The following is a 24,279-nucleotide window of genomic DNA, read 5'->3' on the forward strand; positions in this document are numbered from 1 at the left end:
CCAACACAGCATCTCTGGGTCAGTAATAGTTGTCTCAGTGCTGGTTGGCGGGTGTGAAGGACTGGTTGAGGCATCTGGGACGATGTTAGCGACTGCGGTGTAACAACAGTCAGCGGTGCAGTCTGTTGCAGCTCGAGGGGCTAAACTGGCTCGAAAATGTCCTTTAAGGTGGACGCTGGTTGATTCTTGTCAATTCACTCCTCCTAGTTTCTTCGCTTGGCTTGTTTCCTTTAAGCCAGACGGCCCGAAGCTGAAGAGAATGTTACAAGCACCAGCTTGTCCTGGGTTTGGTTCAGAGATTCTCTAGGAAGCTTGCTTGCAGAGCCTAGCAGGGCACAATGTGTGCTGGCTGGATACCGGTTCTGGAGCTGCTGGAGGGTCCTCTGGATTCTGTCCCCTGGGAGATGTTTAGGGGAAGAATCTTGCTTCCCTCTTGGAGGTCCTGGCCTTCCTTCACTGGTGGAAGATGTAAGGCATACTGCACCTTCAGCCAGGGTCCAATGCTGAGTTCTTCTTGTTACTCCTTGCAAAGTCTTCAGATGATCTGCCCAAAAGAGGGGCTCAGCCCTCTTTTAAAGCCAAATGGGCCACATGGATTGGTGTAGGCTAAGCCTACCTTAATTAACCAATTCTGGGTCCCCACCAACAATATCCTGTATGCATGAGGTCATAACCAGAGTCCTTTCTTACGGAAAAGGTAAAGGGGTGAAAACATGTAATACTAAGTCCCATCCATCTTCCTGTATGTTGTGGATCAAAGGGTCTCTCTAGCTAATGGAGCTCTCTGTGGTTCCTGATTAAAGCATCAGGTCTCCCTTGAAGCTGTGGCGAGAACAGACTTTCTGTCACCATTAATCCACATACTCTTACCTTCTGAATGGTGTCCCACTCCGGTGATGACTACTGTAAACATGCAGTCCCATGCATGACACTTCCCTGCCGTTGATGCTGAGGGGCGGGGGCTGGCTTCCGGTTGACACAGTGCATATCAAAGGTTCTTGTGGTTTCTTGTCTCTTTTGTTAATTTCTGTATCCGGGCCGCATGTGGGCCTGTTTGAAGTATACTCTATTAGTATGTTACTTATGTTAATTGCTGCCACCATCTGCAGTGTTTACACAAAAGGACAGGGCGGATCCATGGAGCATTTGATAGTTAATTAGGTTGGCAATGGCAGGAGGAAGGTTTTACCCTTCCCCTTTCGAGATGCCTTGATGTAATCTTGGTGTCATCTTTCAACTAAATGTGACCGGGAACAGAACATGTAGGGTGAGTCCACCTAGAGTACACAGGTCTATGTGTATGTCATGCCGTGAGCATAGGAACATGTTTGCGGATCAGCCCAATGCTTATTCCGGAGGTTGATATACCATCATTCAACTTCATTTAAAATTTCAAAAAAGCCCAGGTGACCGCACACCAACAGTGCTTATGGTCGAATTCCCCACAAAGACATAGAAAACAGTTTTTTTCTAGCTGTTTTCGATGCATGTTAAAAACAGTAACATGCTTTTTGATGTCAACTAATACTGATAGTACTAGAAAGAGCCATGCAGGTGATTACATCCAATGAATACATCCAAAGTTAAGATATGGACCCATTTCCTACAAACTATTTATTTCCTGGTACTCTCATTCCTCACCAAAACAGTGGAGTCCACATTGCAAAAAAGGTTGTATTTCCTGAAATTCTCAAAAGCCACTTGGAAAACTGGGACGATTCCCTATACACAGCTAACCCATGCCTTTCTCGATTATCATTATCATAAAGGGCAAGCTGGAGATGACCTTAGAAATTGTATCAGAGCAAGAGAGTGACGAGAAGCCGGCAGGAGTGGGACGCGATGAACCCAACATGAATCCAAGACTCGAGGATCCCAAGTAAGACCATGCCAGATTGGTTTGTCATGTGATTGTTTCTACAATTTGTGCACCACAGATGTTTTACAGAAAAGCAAACAATACATTGCTTGTTGGAAGTTAAGATGGCAATGTAGTGTTGGGATTGTGATTTTTAAGAATAGAACTTAATATGTGTCCTAGTACAAAATAAAAATGTTGTCTAACCTGCCACTATTAAAAAAAATGGAGGACGTGCTCCTTGTTTTTCAGTAACCAAACCATCTACATTTTTGATGTTTTATTTTTAATATATGGTCTTGTGATTTTCTTCATCTTGATTGGTATAACTCCAAGCCTTGCCTGTTAGCAGAGCTCTTAGTTTCACCAACGTCAAAGGCCTCAAGCACCCTCCGCTTTCCTTGATAAGGTAAGCCACCCGCCATGATCTGAACAGCACTGACGTCAGTCTCTATTCTCATTCCTCCATCTCATGATTTCCCCAAAGGCCCTCCTTATCCGTCACATATGGATTATTCCAGTGGTGTGAACTAAGGCACCATCCCCTTTCACAGCGCCTGCACATTTCTCAGGCACCTCGCTGTAAACGAGTACTCCAAGACCGCGGCCTCTCCCGGGGTTCTAATCCCTATACATCACTAGTATCTACGCAAGTGACCTTTTAAGCGCTCAGCTTCTAACCTGGTCACCTAGATCAAGTATCTGCAACCTTTGGCTCGCCAGATGTTTTGCACTACAACTCCCATCAAACGTAGCCATCATAGTTCATGGTGAGGGATCATGGGAGTTGTAGTCCAAAACATCTGGAGAGGCCCATTTTTATTACACCAATAGTGCGTGTACACCACCAATTGAGTCATTGGCCCTAATTATGAGGTTGCCATTTCTGCCGTCGAATATCCCGGTAATAGCGGGCTATTACAGCGGAGGAACAGTAAGTTAGTAACAGTGCTGGTGCTACAGTGAAAAATCTGCTGTACCGGCAGGTCATGCCTGCCCGTAGTTCACTGTGCCTACAGGCAGATTTTTAGTTGGCCGGTCTGGAAAAGTTGCCAGTAACGTTACCGGCACCTTATTTCCGGATCATCAAACTTATAATGAGGGCCATGAACTCTGAGACGACTAATTTGAAAATAACACTGGCAGGTGCTTTGAGTGCAACATTTGATGGTTAGCCTTGATTAAAGTGAGCTCAAAGCGTTCTCATGGGGAGGCGTTTTTGGCTGGAGGGGCTGGAACTGGGCGGGAACGGCCATAGGGATTAGCATGGTCATGACCAGTCAATGGGTGGGCAAATAACCAAACAACACCTTCACACTGTGTGTCCCACCTCATGTGCAATTTCTCCTTATCTGACCTCTCATTCAATAACATTAGCTTATACGTGGCTCAAAGGTCCCAACTGATAGCCCAAACTAAAAAGGTCTTTCTTCTTTGTTGAGCTAGCCATTCTGTGTTTAATTCAAAGAACCTGGCCACTGAACACACACAGGAAGTTCTTTTGTAAAAACATGTTAAATGCATGCAGAGACCAAAGCTAGGAGTGCAAAAGTAAAGAGTAGAAACATTTTAAATCACATTTAATCTTTTTGTTGTACTCTTCCTGTTTTAAAAGGCAAGTAGATTCCTTATGTGTCCATTAGTTTCCCACCAGCACGACAACCTCATGCTGGCGTGAAAATGCAAGGTTTTGCAGGCAGAGGGGGGAATGGGAGGAGAACACCTATTACCCCCACGACCCCCATTCTGCCTGAAAAACATCTGGAATGTTAGTTTCCTGAGCTTACAAAATGCCCATGAAAATGCTTTGCTATGGATCCAGCGCCAAAGTAAGCGATTTGTGTGAGAACAGCAGGGGAGGCAGTTCACGCCACCCCTGTCTACCTCACTTTTGCATCATGTCATGTTGGTGGTGCTTTAGGACATAATCAAGCAATAGGCCCCGAGCAGGGGCTTATTGCTTAGTTATGTTCCAGGGCCCATAGTTATAACGCAGGCCGTGGGGCATTACCAGAAGCGGTAATGCCCCCCTGCGAGGGGTTATTGCAATTAGTACTCCAGCCTGATATGGCATTCATCCCCCATTCCAAGTGCTGGAACTGGGGATAACAGGCCAGCAGCCCAAGTTATGGCCCGAGCGAAGCAAGGGCAGATAACAAGGACTCTGGGCCAATATCCCACGTTCCAGCCCCTGGAACGGGGGATGAAGGCTATTAGCACCAAGGGTTGCCAAAGCAGTAATCCGGAGTGCTAAAAAAAAGTATTTTCCATCCAACAACGGACGTGCGCTGCGTCTCGCTGTAGGAAGGAAAATTATTTTCCAAGACGGCCACCATGGAAAGGAAAGAGGTGCTGAGGTGCTCCCCTTTACATGGCGACCTGCTGGGAGGGAGCGGAAGCGGCAGCAGCACCCGTCGACACTGAAATAAGGTAAGAAATGGGGGAGAAAAAAAGGGGACTGAGGGCAGGGGGAAGATGGCGGCGGGGGCGCCAGCCATCAGGCAGCTTGGAACGCAGACTTGTACCAGCGGCCTGTTCCTATCCATCTGTTTGGCTGACTCCTCCTGCCTGGGTGCTAATAGTCTTTTTTGTAGTTGCGAGACACAGTGGCGTTTGGCAACTGGAAAAAAAAGAAAAAAGAAATAAAATGGCTGCCACGGAATAGGAGAACAGACTACATGTAGTCCCTTCTCCCATTCCATGGCAGCCAATGAAAAAAGAAGAAGAAATCAAGACATGAAAGTGGCTGCCATATAAAGGAGATAAGGGATTACACAAAGTCCCTTCTCCCTTTCCATGGCGGTCAGTTGTGGAAGGAACCTCAGGCACGTGGCGGTGAGCATGGCCTTGCCAGACTAATAAGGACCCGGCGAGGGCAAATCAGATCATTTGAAACAATCTGATTGTCCCTCTCCGGGTGATCATTTAGAAAAACACATCCAGTCAAAATCAACCATTTGTAACAATCCTGTGATCACAAAATAGCTGGCATCACACTCCACCTGTTGCAGATGATCACATTTACAGCAATCACCCTGGAGGCTGCAGTAACACAGGGCTACTGGATGCTGTGCGATACAATTGGCACAGAAACCCATAGGCCTTTGGCAGCTCAGCTATACTAAAGTAATGCATTTGCTCAAAATGGTGAATAATATTCTCAGCATGTCCCCAACTGCGCAGTGTAAGTGTATCTCTGTAGCTGAAGCCAGACTAGGCCTGCTGGGCAGGAGGGCTTTTACTCTATTACATTTGAACACAGGCATTGTGTTGTATGCAAAATAAAGGGGGGTTTGGGAATCTCTCTACCAGCACGAACACAGCCCAATGACCTGTTCTTGGTTGAATAACCCCTGGGAGAGACTCTAGCAAGTCTTTAGATCACTGTCCCTTTCACAGAGAAGAAATGTCCCCGCATATCAGTCTTTGTCCTGCCCAGGGGCAGCCGATCACTGAAATGCTAGGCAATTCTCCTCTGAACAAGAGTACCAACAGCATCCCCAGACACGTGTTTCAGCCTTGTTGGGCATCATCAGTGAGGTGAAGCTGTGCCTCTCTAAGAAAAGTGAGCAAGGGATCCACGTCTGGCTCGCCCAGGTAACTTAGGGTAAGACCCAAAGTTAATTCATGCAAAACAAAGAGGCGTAGGAAATCTCTCTACCCGCATTGTGTTGTATGATTTGCAATGTATGTGGCTTGCTGCACAGACACATTGTTTCATGAGCACAGCTACTTTGAAAATCTGCTATATAGTCCAAATGAAGAGAAGGGTATGCAGAATGACGTATGTCCTTGGCTAGGAAGCTGAATGTGCATTCATCCTTATGTTGTGTTTGATTGCAGGCGCCCAGAAACATCCTTCCTGTGGTTCACGTCCCCCTACAAAACGATGAGATACATCTTGTGGCGGCGTTTCAAGTGGGTCATCCTCATATTCTTAATCGCCTTCATCCTGCTGCTCTTCCTGGGAGTTTTCCTCTACTCCTTCCCGGTAAGTCCAGTTTTGCCTGCGAATGTCCGCAATGAGTATAGGGCGAGAAATCCCTTAATATTGTTGTTGGATGCAAAGGGTTGTATTGTTTGCACTGTAATTTCAGCATTATGGAAAACAAGCCCTGAAAAAGCCTCTAGATATTACTTGTTTATTGGCATTGCATAGACATTGGTCAGCCAGTCACCAATTGCTAGTTATTGCACCCCTGTGCCGGAAACGCTTAACATTGGCCGATTACTGCGAAACCGAAGTGGGAACTGACCAGATTCCTTCAGCTGAAAGAGCACACTCTGCCTGGAGTAGCATGCAGGCTGCAGAATTCTATTCCGTGTCTACTCTTTTGCCATGCACTACTTTGCATGCGGAGGGATACACCAGGCTTGGAATGTTCGGAATGTTAGTGCAGACTCATTTTGGCGGATTAACTCCCTGTCAATAAATGGAATGGTGGAGAAGAACCTGTAAAAAAGCAGGCACAGGACGGAAAGAAAGAGGAAAAGCATGTTACGGAGTGGGGGGTATATAAGGAGCCTTGTTGGCCCTTGGTACACACCGCTGTCAATCACTGCTGTCTTGAGGAACAAAAGGTAGGCAAGCCCTTATACCCTCATTTCCAGGGCCATTTGCATTTTAATCCAACAGAAGAAAAGAAATAAGGGGGGGGGTATCACACAAATCAATGATCAAAAAATCTCATTTAATAATTACAAATTGCCGTAATTCGCAGGCGTAGACACAAGCATGCTAAAAAAGAGTAGATCGACACAATGGGTATACAATACAAAAAAAAAAGAAAAGAGTGGAAAAAGTGGAGGTTAATGATACACAAGATTTGAGAACAATGTACAAAAGAGCTGGAAATTAAATCGCATCAACATCATAAACAGTTCAATGGGGTTCTGAACAAGATACTCCTCTTGGTTCACAATCTAATCTGGGGTTGCCAAGTGTTGGCAGCCACAAAGGTCCACTCTGATGTTGTTGCCATCAGTGGAATCCAAGTGGTACAGCTTTAACAGAAATAAAAACATATGCAGTCAAGTACTGTCCTATGTGATCATCTACTAGGAGAGACAAATAATGAAATAGTTTTCTTCCAACCAAATTCTTGTAAAGCGCTACAAAGTCCTAGTTTCAACTCAAGCCCTGATGGTGTTAGTTTTCTTCAGGAATGGATTTCTTGTTTTCTAAAAAAAAGAAGAGAGGAATGTGTGTGTGAGGCAGCAATTGGAGAGTAACAGGAGTGCTGAAGATACAGGGTACAGATAAGGAATAGCACAAATGGGCACTTACTACATAGAATCTGAAGTCGGGTGCAGGGAAAATCAATGGGAGCCCTGGGATCACCCCTGAGGCCCTAGTAAAAACACAATGCCAATTAGGTAACGGCATTAAGCAGAGTGAGGATTCACTAAGCCTGGTCGCAATGGAGAGGGTGGAGGGGGGGAGGGGCGGCAGCAAATGATGGTCATGCTAAGGCTTGCCACTGCAGAATGCTTTTGTTGGCATGAATTTCTTCTGGGAGTCCAGATGTTTTGCAGAGGAATCTGTCAAGATAGAAGGAATCTGGAGCAAAGATTATACATGATAATGATGTTTCTCTCTTGTAACTGTTATGTTGTGTCAATGCAGCTCTGAATTATGACAGAATCCAGTCTAGCTAAACACTTAACATGTCTAAGGCTACTTCCATCAAACGTGCTTCAACACCTCTCTCATTGAGGCACAGTGACATCCTACGACAACATTCGGGAGAGCTGGACACATAAGGAGTCTCTTGCACACACACACTCATGACCTACCACAGCACCCTCCCACATGACCTACCACAGCACCCTCCCACATGCCTGAACTCTGGGGTTGCTTACAGGAGCGCAACCAGCCCACCCAACTATTTTGGCCAAAATGCACACATGCATTTTCAACCTCAATGAGAATTTCCCATACTCTGGACTGCGGTCCCTGAGGGAGTTCCTACCACAAGCGCATTGAGACTATAATATTGGTAAAAGGCGCTATCCAAATGACAACTGCAATACAATAAAATGTAGCAGACTTCTAAATATCCGTCAATCTCTGCCTCCTACAGCTAGTCATTGGAATGAAACTTTTGTCTCTTGGGAAGGGAATACATTTCAAATAACTTGGGTCATGTACGTACGGCGTGCTCTTTAGGAGAAAGATCCCTGCTCTTCTGGTGGTGCCAGTGCATACTTAATTCCTGGTTGTGTGAATGTAGCCGCAGTGCTCATCTGACAGGCTGTTGGCTGCATCCTCCTTGAACCCATCGAGCATTCACCTCCGTCTCTTCAACATGCTACTGCCTAGCAAGAGTTGTGATTGCTCACAAGCGGCCTGAGCCTGGATGGTTGGAGTGGCCCTCAGACTCTTTTCTACACCTGGTTATATTTTTCCTCCATACGCAAGCAACCAAGTCCAGTGCAAGCATAATCTAAGCCGACAGCCACTCTGCATCATTGAGCATTGGACAGTGTTATGTTATTATTACCACCTGGTCTGCCCATTTACATGGAGTTGAGGGAAGAACATCTTCTCATTTCGAGTTGCAAATGTAAATTAGCATTTACAGAGCGACAAATTACATTCTGGGGGGTTTGAAAAATAGAGAAAATTAACATTGATAATTTGACTAGTGGCCCCACAGCCGTATCTTAGATATTGCTATAGAAATGTTGCCGTCAATGATTCAGCAAAGGACAGACGTATACCCAAGACATTGAACGGTCAAAGGCGTGCTTTGCCCCATCAGGGATTTTGATCCAAGGTGCTAAACATGCTTTAGTGATGCATGCGTCCAGTGAACCTCAAAGGGGAAACTAAACCCAAACAATATCAAGTAACAACCATTGAACAAAAACATCCTCTGAGCAGTAAATATTAAATGTTTCCCAGGATCGTTTACGTACCAACTAATGGAACTCATTATAACATTGCTGGTATCCTGGCGGTAGAGCTGCCAGGATACCAGCACATATTGTTAACATTTCTGGCATACGGGTGCCGGAGTGGTGGTGTTAATCCCCAATCATGGAGCCCCATAGGACTCCATGTGGGGATTTGCCGGCATTACCGGCACCGGCATTACCGGCGCCGGCAATACCGGTGCCGGCAATACCGGTGCCGGCAATACCGGTGCCGGCAATGATGTTTTTTTGCCGGTAGGGCACCTGCATTACTTGCAGGTGGAGGTAACACCGGTTCCTCACCAGCAAACCTGTAGTTGGCCAGTCCGGTAAAGTGCCGGTATACATCAATAAAAGCATTTTTTTACCAGACCGGTTGACATGGTATGAGGCCCAATGTGCCTGAATTGCTTTTTAACGTGCCGCCTCGAGGAAAGTTTTTTAATGGTTAGGGAATATTGGATATTTCTGAAGCTTCAGATAATATGGTAAATTGAGAGGCTTGAACCTGGTCCTATAAATCAAGCAGTTATTTTGAGCTGTGAAAATGTCCAGTCCTTTACGGTTCATTTAAGCCACTGGTGCCCTTCGGCTGCTGGGTAGATCACCTCCCAATGGCACCGTTCTTAATGACCCAATTAAAAGTTTTATTGTATACTCCCGCCACATCTGTTGCCGGAATGCCACCATTGCCGCTGGCATTGCAATAGATGGTTCCTTGGGTGGCTAAGGATTCTTGTAATTTGCCACTCAAAATATTGTAAAGGCCCTATTACGGCAGACCTCATAAAAAGCAGCCTTCAAACGAAACCGCAACAACATGCATGTTTCCAAACTATTTCTTGTAGTTGCATAGCAGTAACTAAGCTTTCGGGGAAATGATTTCAGTTCCTTCATTTATTTGTCTTGTAAAGATGGGAATTCGACTCGAAAAATGCTAGTAACTAAGTATTGCAACAAAATTGGTACAAGGATGGTAAACCGGGATATCCCGTCCGGGTGTTTAGAATGGATGGGGTAGATTTGATGGAAAAAAATTACCTAATGGAGAAGTGACCGAATCTATTTAAACGAAAATCGAAATTACCTTTTTAATTTGTGAACTTTTTTAATGCAGGGGGAGACCCTCCACAGCCCCCCTTATCCCCTTCTACACTAACCTTTACCCTTACCCCACACACCACCTTTTATGCACTACACATATACACCATTACCTATCATTTTCGGTCAAATAAATTAGGTCACTTCTCCTTGGTAAAATTGCATTTGGTTAAATCTACGGTATCGGGTTAGAATGCATCAGTTGTGCCAGACCACTGGATGATGGAGCTGTCTCCAACCTTTTGAAAGTAAACTTGATAGGCTACAGCTATTTGACCAATTTTCTCTGACTTCAGAAAGGAGATCTCAACTCTCACTGATGTTTATGTTCCTTTTCCTCTTAATACACACTTCTCAATAAGTATTTATTTACTATTTGCTAAAGGGTTGACCTGCTTGACTTGTGCCATTTATTTTTAAAACCAAGCTGGATTTCTTGACTTAAGGCTATAAGCTTTAAAGGGTGAACTTTGAATCTCAGATAAAGGAATTTGTGTGTACTGAATAAAAGAATGAAAATTGGACCAGTACATTCATTATATTGGTGTTTTGATATAACCCTAATTGCTAACCTGTAATATTGTGGGTGATTCCATTGCAGAAAATAAACTCAGTTGTTATGAATGTTCTGTAGCAACGGCTATCAAAGATGTCCATCCCCCCAAAGGCGGGATCTATAATCGTATGACGCACCTCGTCATCCTGTAAATGTCTAATAACGTACGCTAAGAATCGAAGTCTGACTAACAATGTAGGTAGGACTGCGGTGCAGGAGGGCTGGAATGATAAAGAACAGGATGCTGCATAATGGATATTACGAACAATCAAACAGGGGATCATCTCTTCACCCCTCTTTTTCATTCCAACATTGAGGATATAGCAAGAATCAGACCTTGCTGGAAAGAGGATACATGCAGAAAGTGCAATAATGCAACACATTATTTTTCTCATGCACTGTCCCACAGTATGAAGTTCATAATAAGCATGACAGGGGAAGAGGATGTCCAAGTGGCAGCTCTGTTTCACACATCGGGACATCTTTAGCCTCTACCCGAGACTTGGAAATCCTACGGATAGATCTAGCCTGAAACAATAGGAATAAAGAAAGGTGTTAATGTTGGTAGGCTAGGATGAGCACTTGCCTATCTCATCTACTCAGTGTTGCTGTAAGAGGGGTAATTATCCTTTAGATTAGAGCCAAAGAGAGAATATCCTCTAGGTACATCTCTCGCGTGTCAGATGCAGTGAAAAAATGCATGCAAACCTAATTGGGGTGAAATCTTGGCAAAACTTAAGGGACAAAAGTAGGGGATCGTCTTAATAACAGAAGGTTGTGTAGGAAGCAGAGTGGTCAACTCTCCCAACCATGAAGCCACATTTATCGTGCAGGAAACCTGAGATTAACCTCTCGCAGGGGCTCAAAATGAGGGTCCGCCAAAGATCTCAGAGCCAGCACGGGTTGTCACGCAGGAATGGCAGACCTCACCGGGGATAAGAGAGCAGGAAGCCTGTCAGAAAGGACACAGTATATGTTTCCACGGTCCCAATACCACCCCATGCTTTCTCAAAGTCTGAATTGTTTCTAAGACCTGAGAGTAGAAATGGCAGGGCAGAGCCATAAGCATTCTTTGAAAACAATAGTTTCAAGAACACCAACAACAAAAAGAAGACTTGGGAACATTGGAACATTTTACTATAGATGGGAGCCTACATTTTTTTGTATAACAGCAGCCACATTTGAGCAATAAATTCACATGGGCATTATCGGTGCAGGTGGGGCATTACCAGACCAGCTAATGCCCCACCCGGAAGGGTTTATTGCTATTAGCAGCCCAGCATGTTTTTCTGATCGTTTTTTTTTTAAAGTTGAGAAATGACATGTTTACCATTTATCAACTAAGCAAGATGGCTACCATAGACAAGGGAGAAGGAAACTACACATAGTCCCTTTTCCCTTTCCATGGCAGCCACTGCTGTGGCAGGGACACACAGGAGCACTGAGTGGTTCAGGCACTGGCATGAGATTAGGAAGCTGCAAATACGTAGGGAGAAGGGTGAGTGGGCAGGGTGCGAGGGAAGACAGTGGCCTCCCACATCTGAGGAGGCTCATAAAGTGGGCTTTACCATGAGGTAAGGCCCCGTTCTGAGCTTTCTGATTGATAAGCTGGGAGACCCCTTGCCACCCCCCCTCGACCTCCAAGTGTGTGCTAATCATAGGAATACCTGTATTCAACAGGTTATTTTGTTCAGCCTCTATACCAACAGCCAGAAATGTTTCAGGACCTGAATGAGTACTCAAGGCCAATTCAGGGAAAATAGGTACAGGAAAAGAATAAAAAACGGGAGATGATGTTACTTCTTCTGGAAATTCGGTATAGCTAACCTCACTCAAAGCTTCCCTAAACTGCTTTTGTACAAAACGTGATAAATTAGTGGGTTTAGAGGGAACACACACAGAAAATGTTTGTACCAATGAAAATACATAACATCCACTGCCCATACATGAAGATCCCTGTCACTGAAACAAAGACTTGGGACATGTGCTTGCTGACTGCAGATTAGCATCTCTTACCAGGGACTTACCACAGCTAGACAGAGAGAAGATGCTCAGGGAGACTGCACACTCTTGGATGGATACTCTGCAGCATTCACCACTCCAACATTCTTGTACCCAGGAATTTTTGAAGCTTTGACAAAACTCAGGTGAGGATCTTCCCTTCCACGAGCCTAGTCAATGGCCTAGGTTCTACAGGTCCTTTCAGCAAAAACTTGTTAATTCAGTGTTAAATCATATTGTCTCTCCATACCAGTGATTGGGTCAGCAGCCATGTGTGTAAAACTAGGAGGTCTCAAAATATTCTCCTCTGTGCTCTTCAGTGCGATGACCTTTGGGCTTCCAAGTTAGACCAATGGCACTAAACCAATTTATGGCATGCCACATGGGTCTCTCTGACTTGCAACCGCGGTGATGGTTACTAATCCTTGCCAACACTTAAGATTTACTGCCATTGGAATTAGGATCTTGTACCACTCCATTCAGGCCTGTGCCCAATGCAAGAGAATATGAAGAACTAAAGGTTTCAACTGAAACCTTCCCTACCTGCCCATAAAGACACAAGCGGCCATCTTGCTCCCACCTCTCATCCACTGATGGATCAGAGTAAAGAAGGTAGTGAAAAGTGCTGATTTACAACAATGCAACTTGTGAGCTCGATCGAGAGAAAGGAAAAATCTGCCTTGGAGAGTATCAAATTCTACCCCTATGAACTTGTGGACTTGAGATGATGAAACCAGATGTGATTTTGAAAGTTGATTATTCATCCGTGACTTAAAAATTAACTGCAGATGTACATGGCATTTGTTAGAGCCTATTGGTAAGATGAGGCATGGCTCAATATGTTGTCTAAATATGGACAAAGGAGGATACCTCTAGTATAGGAGAGCCACATAGGGGCCAACACCTTAATGAAAAAATAAAAATGCCTTGAAAGTGGTGCTCGTGTGATGTTAGTGACATAATACCACTAATCATAGGAATAGTTCTTTGCTAGATAGGATTGTGAATGTTTGTATTTGAAAAGGCCACATAGATCCTGAGTTCTTCTTAAGTGAGAAACACTGAAATTGAGTCCTATGATACCATTCTGAATGTTGTCATGTAAACAAGTTTATTGAAATCCTTGTGGTCTTCTGACAGTCAATAGAAACCATGTGAAATCTTCCCAAGCAGGGAAATAAAGGGATACAAACCTGAACGCACACCGTCCTCTGGAACCAGAGAGACGACGTCCTCTTCAAATAGAGTTTGAATACTTAAATGAAGGGCTTGAGATTTCAGGTGATTCCTGTGGAGAGTGGGTTCTCTTAAGATCGAAGAGTGTGAGAATTCTCAGTGGCATAACCTTAATGACAAATTTCCAATGCACATCAATTAGAAACCAGCTCTTCTCAGCGTTCATGGAATCTATGAATTCGTCCTCCCTCCTATGTGCAGCTTGGATTCAGAAGATAGGACTCCTGCGAAGGGGCTGGGGAGAGGAGTTTGAAGGCCTGTCCAGGATTATACTGGGCAGCCGTCACATGACGTCAACATCTATGTCTAGTAGGGTGTCTAAAGGTCTACACCGATTAGTTGTGTGACAGTAGTGGTGTGTTAGGTTGAAGGTGAAGTACTAGGTCTGTCCAGAAAAGATAACTTTCAGTCTTTAGCTGCCTGCTTTATTAGTTTAGCCCCATGTAGTTTCTGATCCCCTCGAATAGAACCCTGTGCAAGAATCCTGGGCTGTAACAAGGTGTGTCAGGAAATAATATAGCTGTATAAACCAAGGAAGTGATCGTTACTGTGGGTTAATGACCCACCACCAAAAACCTCAGGCCATACATGGAGAAGGGTCCTTATCCCAAGCGATAATGACCCCTCTGGAAGTCTATAAATCTATTAGCACATAGTGATAGTAGCATTATGTGTTTTGGAGTTTTGATGGTGAAGTACAAATTGTAACTTTAATAGGGAGTTTAGTACATAGTGAAAGTGAGTTAGTAAATTAAATGTGGTTTATGCTTTCGTATTTAAATAACAAGCTTGTCTTCATAAGTTAGTCATTTTAATTGTAAACTTGCTAAAACTGGAGTGGATTTAACATGAGCGTGAATTAGGTGTCAAATAAAACCAAACGTTTTTTCTATAAGATAGTGGAATCATTTTTTTGATGTTTTAACTTTCTCTTTGATGAGATAAATTGGAGACTGCAGCAAAAAAATAAATAGAAATTGGCAACCCAGAAGGGAAGGGTCTTGGCGAAAGAAATTGTGATTGTAAATTGCATTGTTGGTTCCCTGTCTGCTTACAAAGTCAGAACGTTTAGAATGCAATTAAAGCCAGTAGTTATTGAACATTCTGATAGGCTGAGAGGAGGTCAATAAAGATCTCCATGTGCTAATTACACGACTCCTATAATGTACTGAGGTCCTAGAGAGGCAAATGAATTGAATACAATATAATTCATAAAAGCGGACATTCACTTGAGCAATGCTTCAACCTTGTGGTCTTTGTGCTCCTCAATGAACACTTATTCTGATGCTTTTGCCATGCAGTCTGAAAAGCTAAGCCTGAAAGTATCCGCTTTAAGGTAGCATAGAATTCCTCCACCAATGCTCGTAGCGGACGGAAGCCGGGCATTATTATTTCATCCCATGTGCAAGACTTTCTTGGAGATGAAGAGACCTGCTACCACGTAAGCCTGTAGCTGGTCTATCCTTCTGATCTTAGAAGTGGATGGCTGAGCTGGTTCTAATAATCCTATCTTAGTTGGTACATGTGACACAATCTCTTCTGGTACTTCCTGCTTTAGAATACAGGTCCCTTCTCTCTGGGGCCCCTAAAGTAATCTACTATGTTTAGGGACCACCCCCACACAAGGGCCCTAACCTTATATTAAGAACATTTGCAATGGTCTTCTCAACCATCTCTTGAGAAGTCATAAGAAGTACTTGGCTGTGCAGCCTAATGGCTGCCCACCTCAGTAAAGCTACAGCAGGCATCTTCAGACTTAAGCACCCATACTGGGAGATGTTAGGATGAATGGGTAGGTTACCAATCCCTTGCCAGGATCACCCCATTATATCATCTCTTATATACACGCGACTAGGGCCCCTGCACTCAATGATCCCTAATAAATATACAACAGAATAGAGGCAAGAATTGGGCAGCTCTTTAAGGAAACCCCACCCGCATCAAGAATTGACTCAAGCAGATATATGTGTGAGTGAAGTCCCCTTGGAGGTGACGGTGACTCCATGGCACCTGGCCATATGTTGGAGTTCAACGCTTTCCCCTCTTACTCTGTGATTGTCATTAACAAAGCCTATTTAATGATGGACTACACCAACTCCCTACACCTCTTTCTGTTCGGCCATCCACCGAGGAGCTGCGAGTAAAAGATGATATCGAGCATGCAAGGTGATCCTCAGCCTATTTCCTGCGCGGTTACTTTGTGGCATGTTTCTCCATCCGACTATTACTTCCTGCCCTTAACAAATACCACTGTGTAGGTGTGATCCCTTCTAACTGCGATGCATCTGGCAGCCTGCAGAACCCTAACATAATGCTATGGCATGCGCAATTTCTCAACCAACACTATTCAGCATAAAATAAATCACACTCTACGTCCCGGGGGGATGATGAATTAAATATTAGGCTCTCTACTACTTTAAGAACATATCAGAGACTCCTCGGATTTGACTGATTTTTTATTCACCTAGAAATCTATGACCGTGATCACTTCCTAGCACCTAACTGTGAAGGTTTTAAGGGTGTCTCTATCTAAATGACCATGTTGAATCATTGAGAATGTGTATTAAGACCCTTTATGGCCATGCATTTAATTGATTCTGTTTTATGTTGCTGAAAACCATTGTTTCTCAGTTCAAAATCTCACCTGTGAAGTTTTATATAATGTATTGTCATCTTACTGTTTTCTGAACATGTCAGGAACCTTTGTCGTGCACACTTTACACAGGATACGTTGAGATCTTCTGATCTATTTGATGAATAGAAAAGAGGATGACCGAAACATGTGTTGACTCTTTGTTTCCTTCCCCTAGAACTATGCTGCTATGAAGCTGGTGAGGCCTTACTCCTAAAGACCTGAATTGTGTTCAAAGATCTTTAACATACTGAAGGTCTGCAGCACAGTGAGACACCAGGATGGAGTAGCGACAGAAAGCAACAACAAGACTTTCAAAGGATTTTCGTCTGCCAAATCTTAACTATACTTGCAGCAAGAAAAACTCTGCTCACATCAAGAAAACATAATCAAGTCTTGTATAATACCAAAGGTTTTATACTACACTGCTCAGGCTCATGTTTTCATTTGGTTTGGATCAACACCTGTGCTAGATGAGCTGGCCACTGCTTGACACCTGGCCTTTTAATCCATGGCCTTCAGCAGGAGAATCTGTATGAATGTGCAAGAGCTTGCCGGAACTGTTACTTGGACACTGGTGCCTTTCCTTTGCAAGTTGAAGCAACTCAGTCACTTTTTTATTCTTCCTGATAGATACTCTGCACATGTTTTTTTTTTTTAGCCAACCAGGAACAGAGGCCAACACGTTTCAAAGGAAAACATCATCTAGAGATTTTTTGCACTGCGCTAATGGAGAGATATTGACCCCATTTCCTGAAACGTTGTAATGTCAATTCGGATTATTGAACAAATATCATCAATTAACAGCACCTCCATAGCACTATTGAAATGGGGAATATCCGTGGAGGCCATTTTGCATATGATATATCCAGATTTCACAAATTGACAAGGTCTTTCTGTGTGTATGAACGGATTTGATTTATATTACACTTCAATATGTTTACAGAGTCATCCGGAATCTTGAATAGCAAACCATATATCCGTCCTCAATCCGTAAAGTGTCCCTTTAACTGTGTATAAACTGCGCGGCACGTCTTTGTAGTTCCAGGTTGCTTCCAATTCAGGGATCTCCAATTTCAGTCTCCCTCTTTGAAGAAGAAAAGGGGATGTTCAGATACACACCTAGCAAAATGTGATGTGTTTCACAGTTGCCGTTTACTAAACCCACATTTTTGAAGTCAAATTAGCGCCCACGATGGGATCTCACTTCAAGACATAATGCAGTCATGGTTTCAGAGTAGTGTATTTATGAGATGAAGAAAACAATTAAGGCTGTGAAGAAGAGGTATGCATTGGTTAAGTGAAACCCTGGCTTGGTGAAAACCCACTGAGAGGCTGCAATCAAAAGTGGGTCAGGCCATCGTGACATCTCACTAATTGATGCTGTGGAGGGAGGTCTTTCATCCAGATCCTGAAATGCGCTACAATGATCTTGAGCATATCTTCTGAAACAAGGTGTCTAAACCCCCCAGTTTTGGAAAATCATTTCACATCCCAAATGTTGTCACACTTCCACTTTGAACAGTTGTTCCATTTGCTCATTACCTGAGATGGGCAGGGGTGAGAAGATTCAGAAGAGTGGCAAGGAAGCCAAATATAAGACGGATAACACACATCCGTATGGAGGTCAATGGATTTGCTTAAATGGCTCGCAGGTTGCTCATTCTGAGTTTCCATCTGAGTACCAATCTCAATCTACTGCAGGATCAATTAATTAAAAGATGGGCAAATCCCTTGCCAGTTATGGTGGGAGACAAATTGCAGGTTGTGGGAGTTTCCAGTCTACATTAATGTTCCAGGGGAACCTGCTTTAGAACCCACTTCCTATATCAGGCCCTATATTAAGTGTCCAGAATGAATGTTTCTATGATGTGATGGGGGGCCACTGAATAGAGGTGCCCATTCTACACTAGTTCTAGCATTTACAGATACTCTTACTACCAAAATTGATCCGCAATGGATAAGGAGTATTTGTTTTACCCTACAATATACCGAGCCATTTTATACTTTGGATGGGAGTGACAGAGGACTTAACAGGGAAGAATCTTGTATGTGAAGGTGAAGAGGGGTCGACGACATGTCTCTGGTCCGTTGGATAGGCTTAGAGAGATAATTTAGGGTCCTCACTTGCACTGCCTTATGGACTATGTATGGGGTATTACATTGGGTGTTTTCCTTACAGGCAGCCAGGAAAGGATCTCAGTTATAACAAAATTGTTACTTGCAAGTCGGTGGACAGAATTTAAAGGGTACCACCGTTTGCCTTTTCCCCAGTTGCTCTCACCCATTGGTAAATTCCCCTCGGTGTTGGGCGCAAGGGATGGAAGCATTTACTCGTCATCTTTCCTAACAATACCAAAACAAGAATTTGTCAAGGAAAAAAATTTACCTCTTTAACAAGAGTATATAGTTTTCACTGTGACATGATGCTTTTATTTAATCAGCAGACAATGGAAAAAAGTTTTTCACATTATTTTTCCATGCAAATTTGCTTGCGGGTAAAACATGAAATGATTGCATGACAATTAATGTAGCCAGTTATTGATATAATGCAATGGATGCCATTCAGCCCTTTTGTATGCAGAAATGAGAAGTAAGTCAGGTTTGAAGAGGTAATTTGTCTAAGATCACAGAAAGTGCGGTCAGATAGGGAAGCCCAGGATTAGAACCCAGGTCTGCCCGATTCAAAGTCTTGAATTCCGCCCCGTCGTCCTTCTGCTTGGAGGTTAGATAGACGCTGAAACCTATGGCAGCTCCCCTTACAGATGAGAGTTAAACTTGGAAATTGTCAAGAAAGTGTAATTTCACACCCTGCCCCTGTTTCAGATATGGCTCTTTTTTCGCAAGTTTGTGTCTCAGGAATAATCCGCGAATGTCCATTTATTCTGGAACATTTTCTTTAGAGTATGTAAAGTATCCTCCATTGTGCATGTAAAGAGTAGGCCTATGAAAACCTACTCTTTACCAGACCAACGTGTGTAACATCCATGCCCATTTCTCAGCCCATTTCACTCATGTGAAATGAATTGGTGCCTACAAAAAAGAAGCAACCCCATTTTGCTAGTGTTACCAAAGTGTGCCTGTGTTTATAAAGAATGATACCTCATTAGCGATACCTTTATAAAAGTCAAAGAACGCACTGATCCTTTTTTGTCCCCCATAGACATCTTGAACGTTCGGCTGCCCACATTAGTGTGGCATATACTGCTCTTGTGCGGCGGCCATCTTAGAGTCAGGCAGGCGTGCAGGTACCCTGTGTAATGGCCAACTCATGCTCTTCAACTCCTTAAGCCCTCACTCAGAGACAGCTGTTGCCATAGTTACTGACCGTCCATATGCGCATTGTAGTTATTGTGTAAGATGTCTATGGTCTTCACTGTTGAAATATGGCAGGAGCACAGAGCTGCCATACTGTCCCAGGGATATACTGTATATTATGGTATGCTATACTGCTAAAAATCCTGAAACTTAAAACTGTAGTTAAGGAAAAGGCTGTGCCTAAATGATGTCTTCCACTTTGTGAGAAATATTATCTATCTATCAATACATTATTGTTGTTTACTTTAAGTGCAAAGGCGTGTCCCGGGAGTGGCCTGGGGTGGCACATACTGCACCTGGAATTTGATTGGCCAACTCAGATGTAACCCCATTATTTTAAAATATGATCATGAAACTTTAAACACAGGAATGTAAGACACTAATGTTAGTAATTAAAGTAAATACGGGCAGTGGAGACAAATAGTAAATTAATGCTATTCAGACGTGTGTGTGTGTGTGTGTGTGTGTGCGCGCGTGTGTGTGCTCGTACCTCATGGCACCCCTGCATAAATCAGTGCCCCACTTGGGCCACCTCAGTTAAAATAGTCTGGACACGCCATTAAGTGCCTCCTATTCCATAGTTGCCAATTTGATAGTTGCTAATCTGTAGATGCTTATCTAGCTCGGGTGTGTTGCATTCTTGTACCTGTAGTCTGAGATTTATAATGGAAAAAACAGAACTACACATCCCACAATGCAAAGAAGGAAAATAAACTGGACTACAGATTGAGATCGGCCATGTTGGCAACTATGCATGCAATTCTCTAGTTACTCGAAATATAAAAAGAACAAAATGCAAAGTTATACTATGTTTTGACAGTATTAAAATGCACACTTTTTTTGCTACAGGGGGATAGCAAGAACAATGTATTGGATAATGAGAAATGTAAAATGTCTTATACTTTCAATTTTAATAAAGTGCTTCAAAAGGGATTTTATGGCGGCTTTATTTTACTACCCCTTATTACAGACTCCTGTGCACTTACAATGAAGCGCCAATAAAGCGGCGGCGTCGCAATCTGTGTTTTATTAAACGTCTTTATTGCTACAATATTGCTATTATTTAATACCCCCATAAAAGTGGGTGGGAAAGAAAGGAGGAAAGGTGAGACTCCAGAGAAAGGTCGGCTGCTCCTGGGAGACAAAGGGCAGGAATGTGGACATGTGTCGGAACACTGCAGGGCTTTTATGGGGACCTGCCCATACCAGGGCATCCTGCCCGCCTTCTTTGGGAAAGAGAGCAGGGCTTATGAAGGTAAAACAGGGACTGACGTGAATGGATGAATTTATAAACACCATCTTTTGGGCAAAGGCATATCCATATTTTAATCCCAGACACAGGGTTTATAAAGAAAAAGAAAGTAGGGTTGTATACGCCTATGACCATGGCTTCATGCAGACCACATACAAAATACAGTTCAAAACATTTGGAGGTAAACAGGCTGCATTTTATTGCACAGACATGTTTTGCAAAGCTTGACAGGGACCCACCTGATTGCTACCTTTTGTGGTATCAGGTCATAATGTCTCCATACATAATGTCCCCATACATAATGTCACCGGGAAAAGCCATTGGCGATATTATATATGGTGACATGTATGCTGATGGGTTGGGCGGGGATGTCCCCTGCTCCCTCTGTAAAAAAAAAAGAATTTGAGGGTTGCAGGGGTGTCCCCTGCATGATCAATGTAATAATGTCTCTGCAAAAAACAGCGGCTTTTTTGTCAGGAGACATTTTTGCGGAGACATTATTACCTGGAACCCTTTTTGTTAACATGACCATGTCCCCAGCAGCCCCCTGTGACCCACTAGTAGCCTGATGGCCTACTAGCTGTCTGAGCTGCTCCGGGTGAATTAAATGTCAAATGTCAAGCGGACAGTTGAAGACCCAAGCCTGGGGTCCATCTGCCCTTCCCCCCCCCCCGATGGATAACCTAAGGGGCCAGCCAGCGATCCACACCTGCTTGCTGACCTGTTGGACCGGAGTGGACCCCTTGCCACCAGCCCGGGTAGCACAACATAATTCATAGAGTACATTCACAATGAATGATGGTCTCCCGATCTCCATATACATAGTGTAGATGCCTGTAAAAAGCACCAACGAAATCCCAAATCTGACAATTAACTCAGAAACCTTAACAGCTGGCAGAACAGATATCCATAACACTATACAGCACACACTTCAAAATATTTGTGTCACAAACCAGAGAACCAGCATGCGGGAGGGTCGGAAAGCATCCAGCGGGGTGCAGTAAGGAAAGAGGGAAAGAGGGAAAGGTGCAGGCCAACCCCCTTTTAAGGGTGGTCATCGGAATACAGGAAAGTTCCCCTTTCCCCACACCTCCCCCTCAATCTCAAGCCCTCAAGTACCCCTCCCCCTGGAAGATTTTCCCACAGTGTCAAAGACCCTACCCCCAACACACCAGCGTTCGTCGCAGCCCACGTGGCAGGCCCCCTAATGGTGCCTGCTCATGTAGGGCCATGGCTGCTCCACCAGAATATAAGGGGTTGCAGGAGCCCACATTTTTTGGACCACAAGCCTCTTCCCCTTTCAGGCGACCACCAGAAATCTGTTGCCCTCTTCACTCCAGGAGTGATATCTGCCAGTAAAACCTGAATCGCAGCGTCTCAATTAACAGTTCCAGTTTTTTCCCGGAGAAGGAAAGCAACTGACTCTGTCTCAGATCACCCCATATTGGACACATCAGCAGTAATTGCGTCAATGTTTCACCTTGAAAGCTAGAGAACGGCGTGCACGATGCCTGCGCATTTTGAAACGTCGTCAAGTTGTTATTTTTGAACATTTGAACGTTCTCCTTCCTTTTGAGTTGTTCAAGGCCGTCAGGCATGGTTGCTGGGAGTGAAAAGTCATAAAAAAGAGCCTCTGCAGAGATTTTCCCCCATCTCTGTAGGTTCTCCCGTTGTGTTTTCTCCTCACAAAGTTTAGGTGGACCTTGTAGCTATCAACTATGTCGCTCTCTTGATCAGGGTTTTATTACTCTCTCGTCATACCTGTTGTCACTCTCTAGCGACACAGGGAGGAAATAAGATGGTACCATATGCATTTTTCTCATTTTTTCCTTTCACTGGTGCTGAGGTTTTTACTGGCCGTGTTCTAGCCCCAGAGTTCGGCTCCATTTAATAAATTCCTCCGCTTTGGGGTGATTCGGTCGAATCGATTTGGTCTTTGGAGAATTTGCCGATTTTAATTTTTTTACAGTTGCATTTTGCCACATATATTCGGCGGAGACCCACTGCAGCTTCCCCTAAACAACCTCCATTAATAATATCCCTATACCCATCCCCCACATATATACGCAGCAAAATGCACAAAGAAAATTGCGATAAATTCTCTTGCGCCCAATTCTCCAGTGCAGTAATCTTCATCCTATTTTGGTGTTCAAACGTTGGATGTCACTGTAGTGTCTCACAAAGTGTATTATTGCATTTGCAGGTGGACTTTTCTTTTTATTTGCTGTCACCATCTGGGGCACCCAAGGACTGGTCGTTGAAACTGCAGCATGGAACGCTAAGACTTCCTCCAGTTTTGCACTTCCCATCATAAACGGTGTCTTCTTTCTGGTTGCTCTTGAGTTTGTATTTTTTATTGGTTGTTAGGTTGTGGTCACAGAGTTTATTGATGGTGTTGAGCCGAGCTTGGAGGGCGTATCCCCAGGAAGGAGTTGTCTGCAGGGAGGAGTAGAGGGACATTGAACCCCAGTATGCAAAGACATCACTGCTGCCCCCAACACCACCTTATGCATACACCTTATGTATAGGGAGAAGGAGGATGTGGCTAGGATACATCCCTGCCTGACCCCCATCCCCCCCTCACTGGTGCTGTGAAGGTGGTACTTAATTTCCCTGCTTGGTTCAGGTGGACTCTCAAACTCGTCTCAGTACACCATGTCATAGTTGTCAATGTTAGTGTTATTCAACTCCTTCCACAATACTCTTCTGTTCATAAGTGAAAGGGTGAGGGGAAAAACAAGTAACACCTCTTATAGTGGAATTCCATTCTTCTCAGTCTCTTTTCCAATTAGAAGGGTGTGTACGAAAGCTTCAACTGCTGTTGAACTGTCTGCACAGAAACCAACCCATATTGGAAGGTGCCAAATTCCTCTTTTTCCTGCAGCTTGTTTTTCAGGTTGGCACAGTCTTCATCATACCAATTTATGAATTTATGTTTCTGTTAGTTGGCACTCTGTTTTTCTCTTTCCTACCCTAGTCACAATGGGCTCCAACTTTTTGAGAAAGTTGTCATAGTACACATACCACTTAGGTAGCAGCCTATTTGATTTAAAACAATTGACCTAATAACTAATTTGGTCGAATTTTGCATGGGCAATTTGGTCTTTGGAGCAATTTGGGTGCATATATTGCAAACGACCAAACCTGGAGAGCATGGGTTGCGGGGGTGTCCCTGTTCTCCATATTTGATATTTAGCAATTTTGGGGGTGCAGCGGTGTATCCTACTTCCTTAACTTTGAGGAGGGGGGACATAAAAAAATAAAAGAATTAAAACGTATTTGTGTTTAAATCAGGCCACGAGCCAATACATTGCCGTCAGTTTGCAGCGGTCAAAATATATTCGGTCAAACATACCCAAACCACCACTTATTATATGTTTTCATTTATGATTGTGTATTTAGATCTT

General features: G+C 43.8%; 1 protein-coding gene across 9 annotated transcripts in view; it reads left to right on the forward strand.

Annotated features, from left to right (window-relative positions):
* DYSF (dysferlin) overlaps window positions 1-20,553 on the forward strand; it is a 1,254,081-nt gene extending 1,233,528 nt beyond the window's left edge. For all 9 annotated transcript variants that reach the window (XM_069632290.1, XM_069632293.1, XM_069632296.1 and 6 more), the window contains 3 exons: window positions 1,770-1,879; window positions 5,702-5,849; window positions 16,481-20,553. In XM_069632290.1, coding sequence (XP_069488391.1) covers window positions 1,770-1,879; window positions 5,702-5,849; window positions 16,481-16,519 — 297 coding nt within the window. In that variant the 3' untranslated portion in view covers window positions 16,520-20,553. The remainder of the gene's footprint in view (window positions 1-1,769; window positions 1,880-5,701; window positions 5,850-16,480) is intronic.
* Window positions 20,554-24,279: the final 3,726 nt, after the last annotated feature.

The sequence above is a fragment of the Ambystoma mexicanum genome, chromosome 6q, assembly GCF_040938575.1.
Source record: "Ambystoma mexicanum isolate Mex_15411 chromosome 6q, UKY_AmexF1_1, whole genome shotgun sequence".
Lineage (NCBI taxonomy): Eukaryota > Metazoa > Chordata > Amphibia > Caudata > Ambystomatidae > Ambystoma > Ambystoma mexicanum.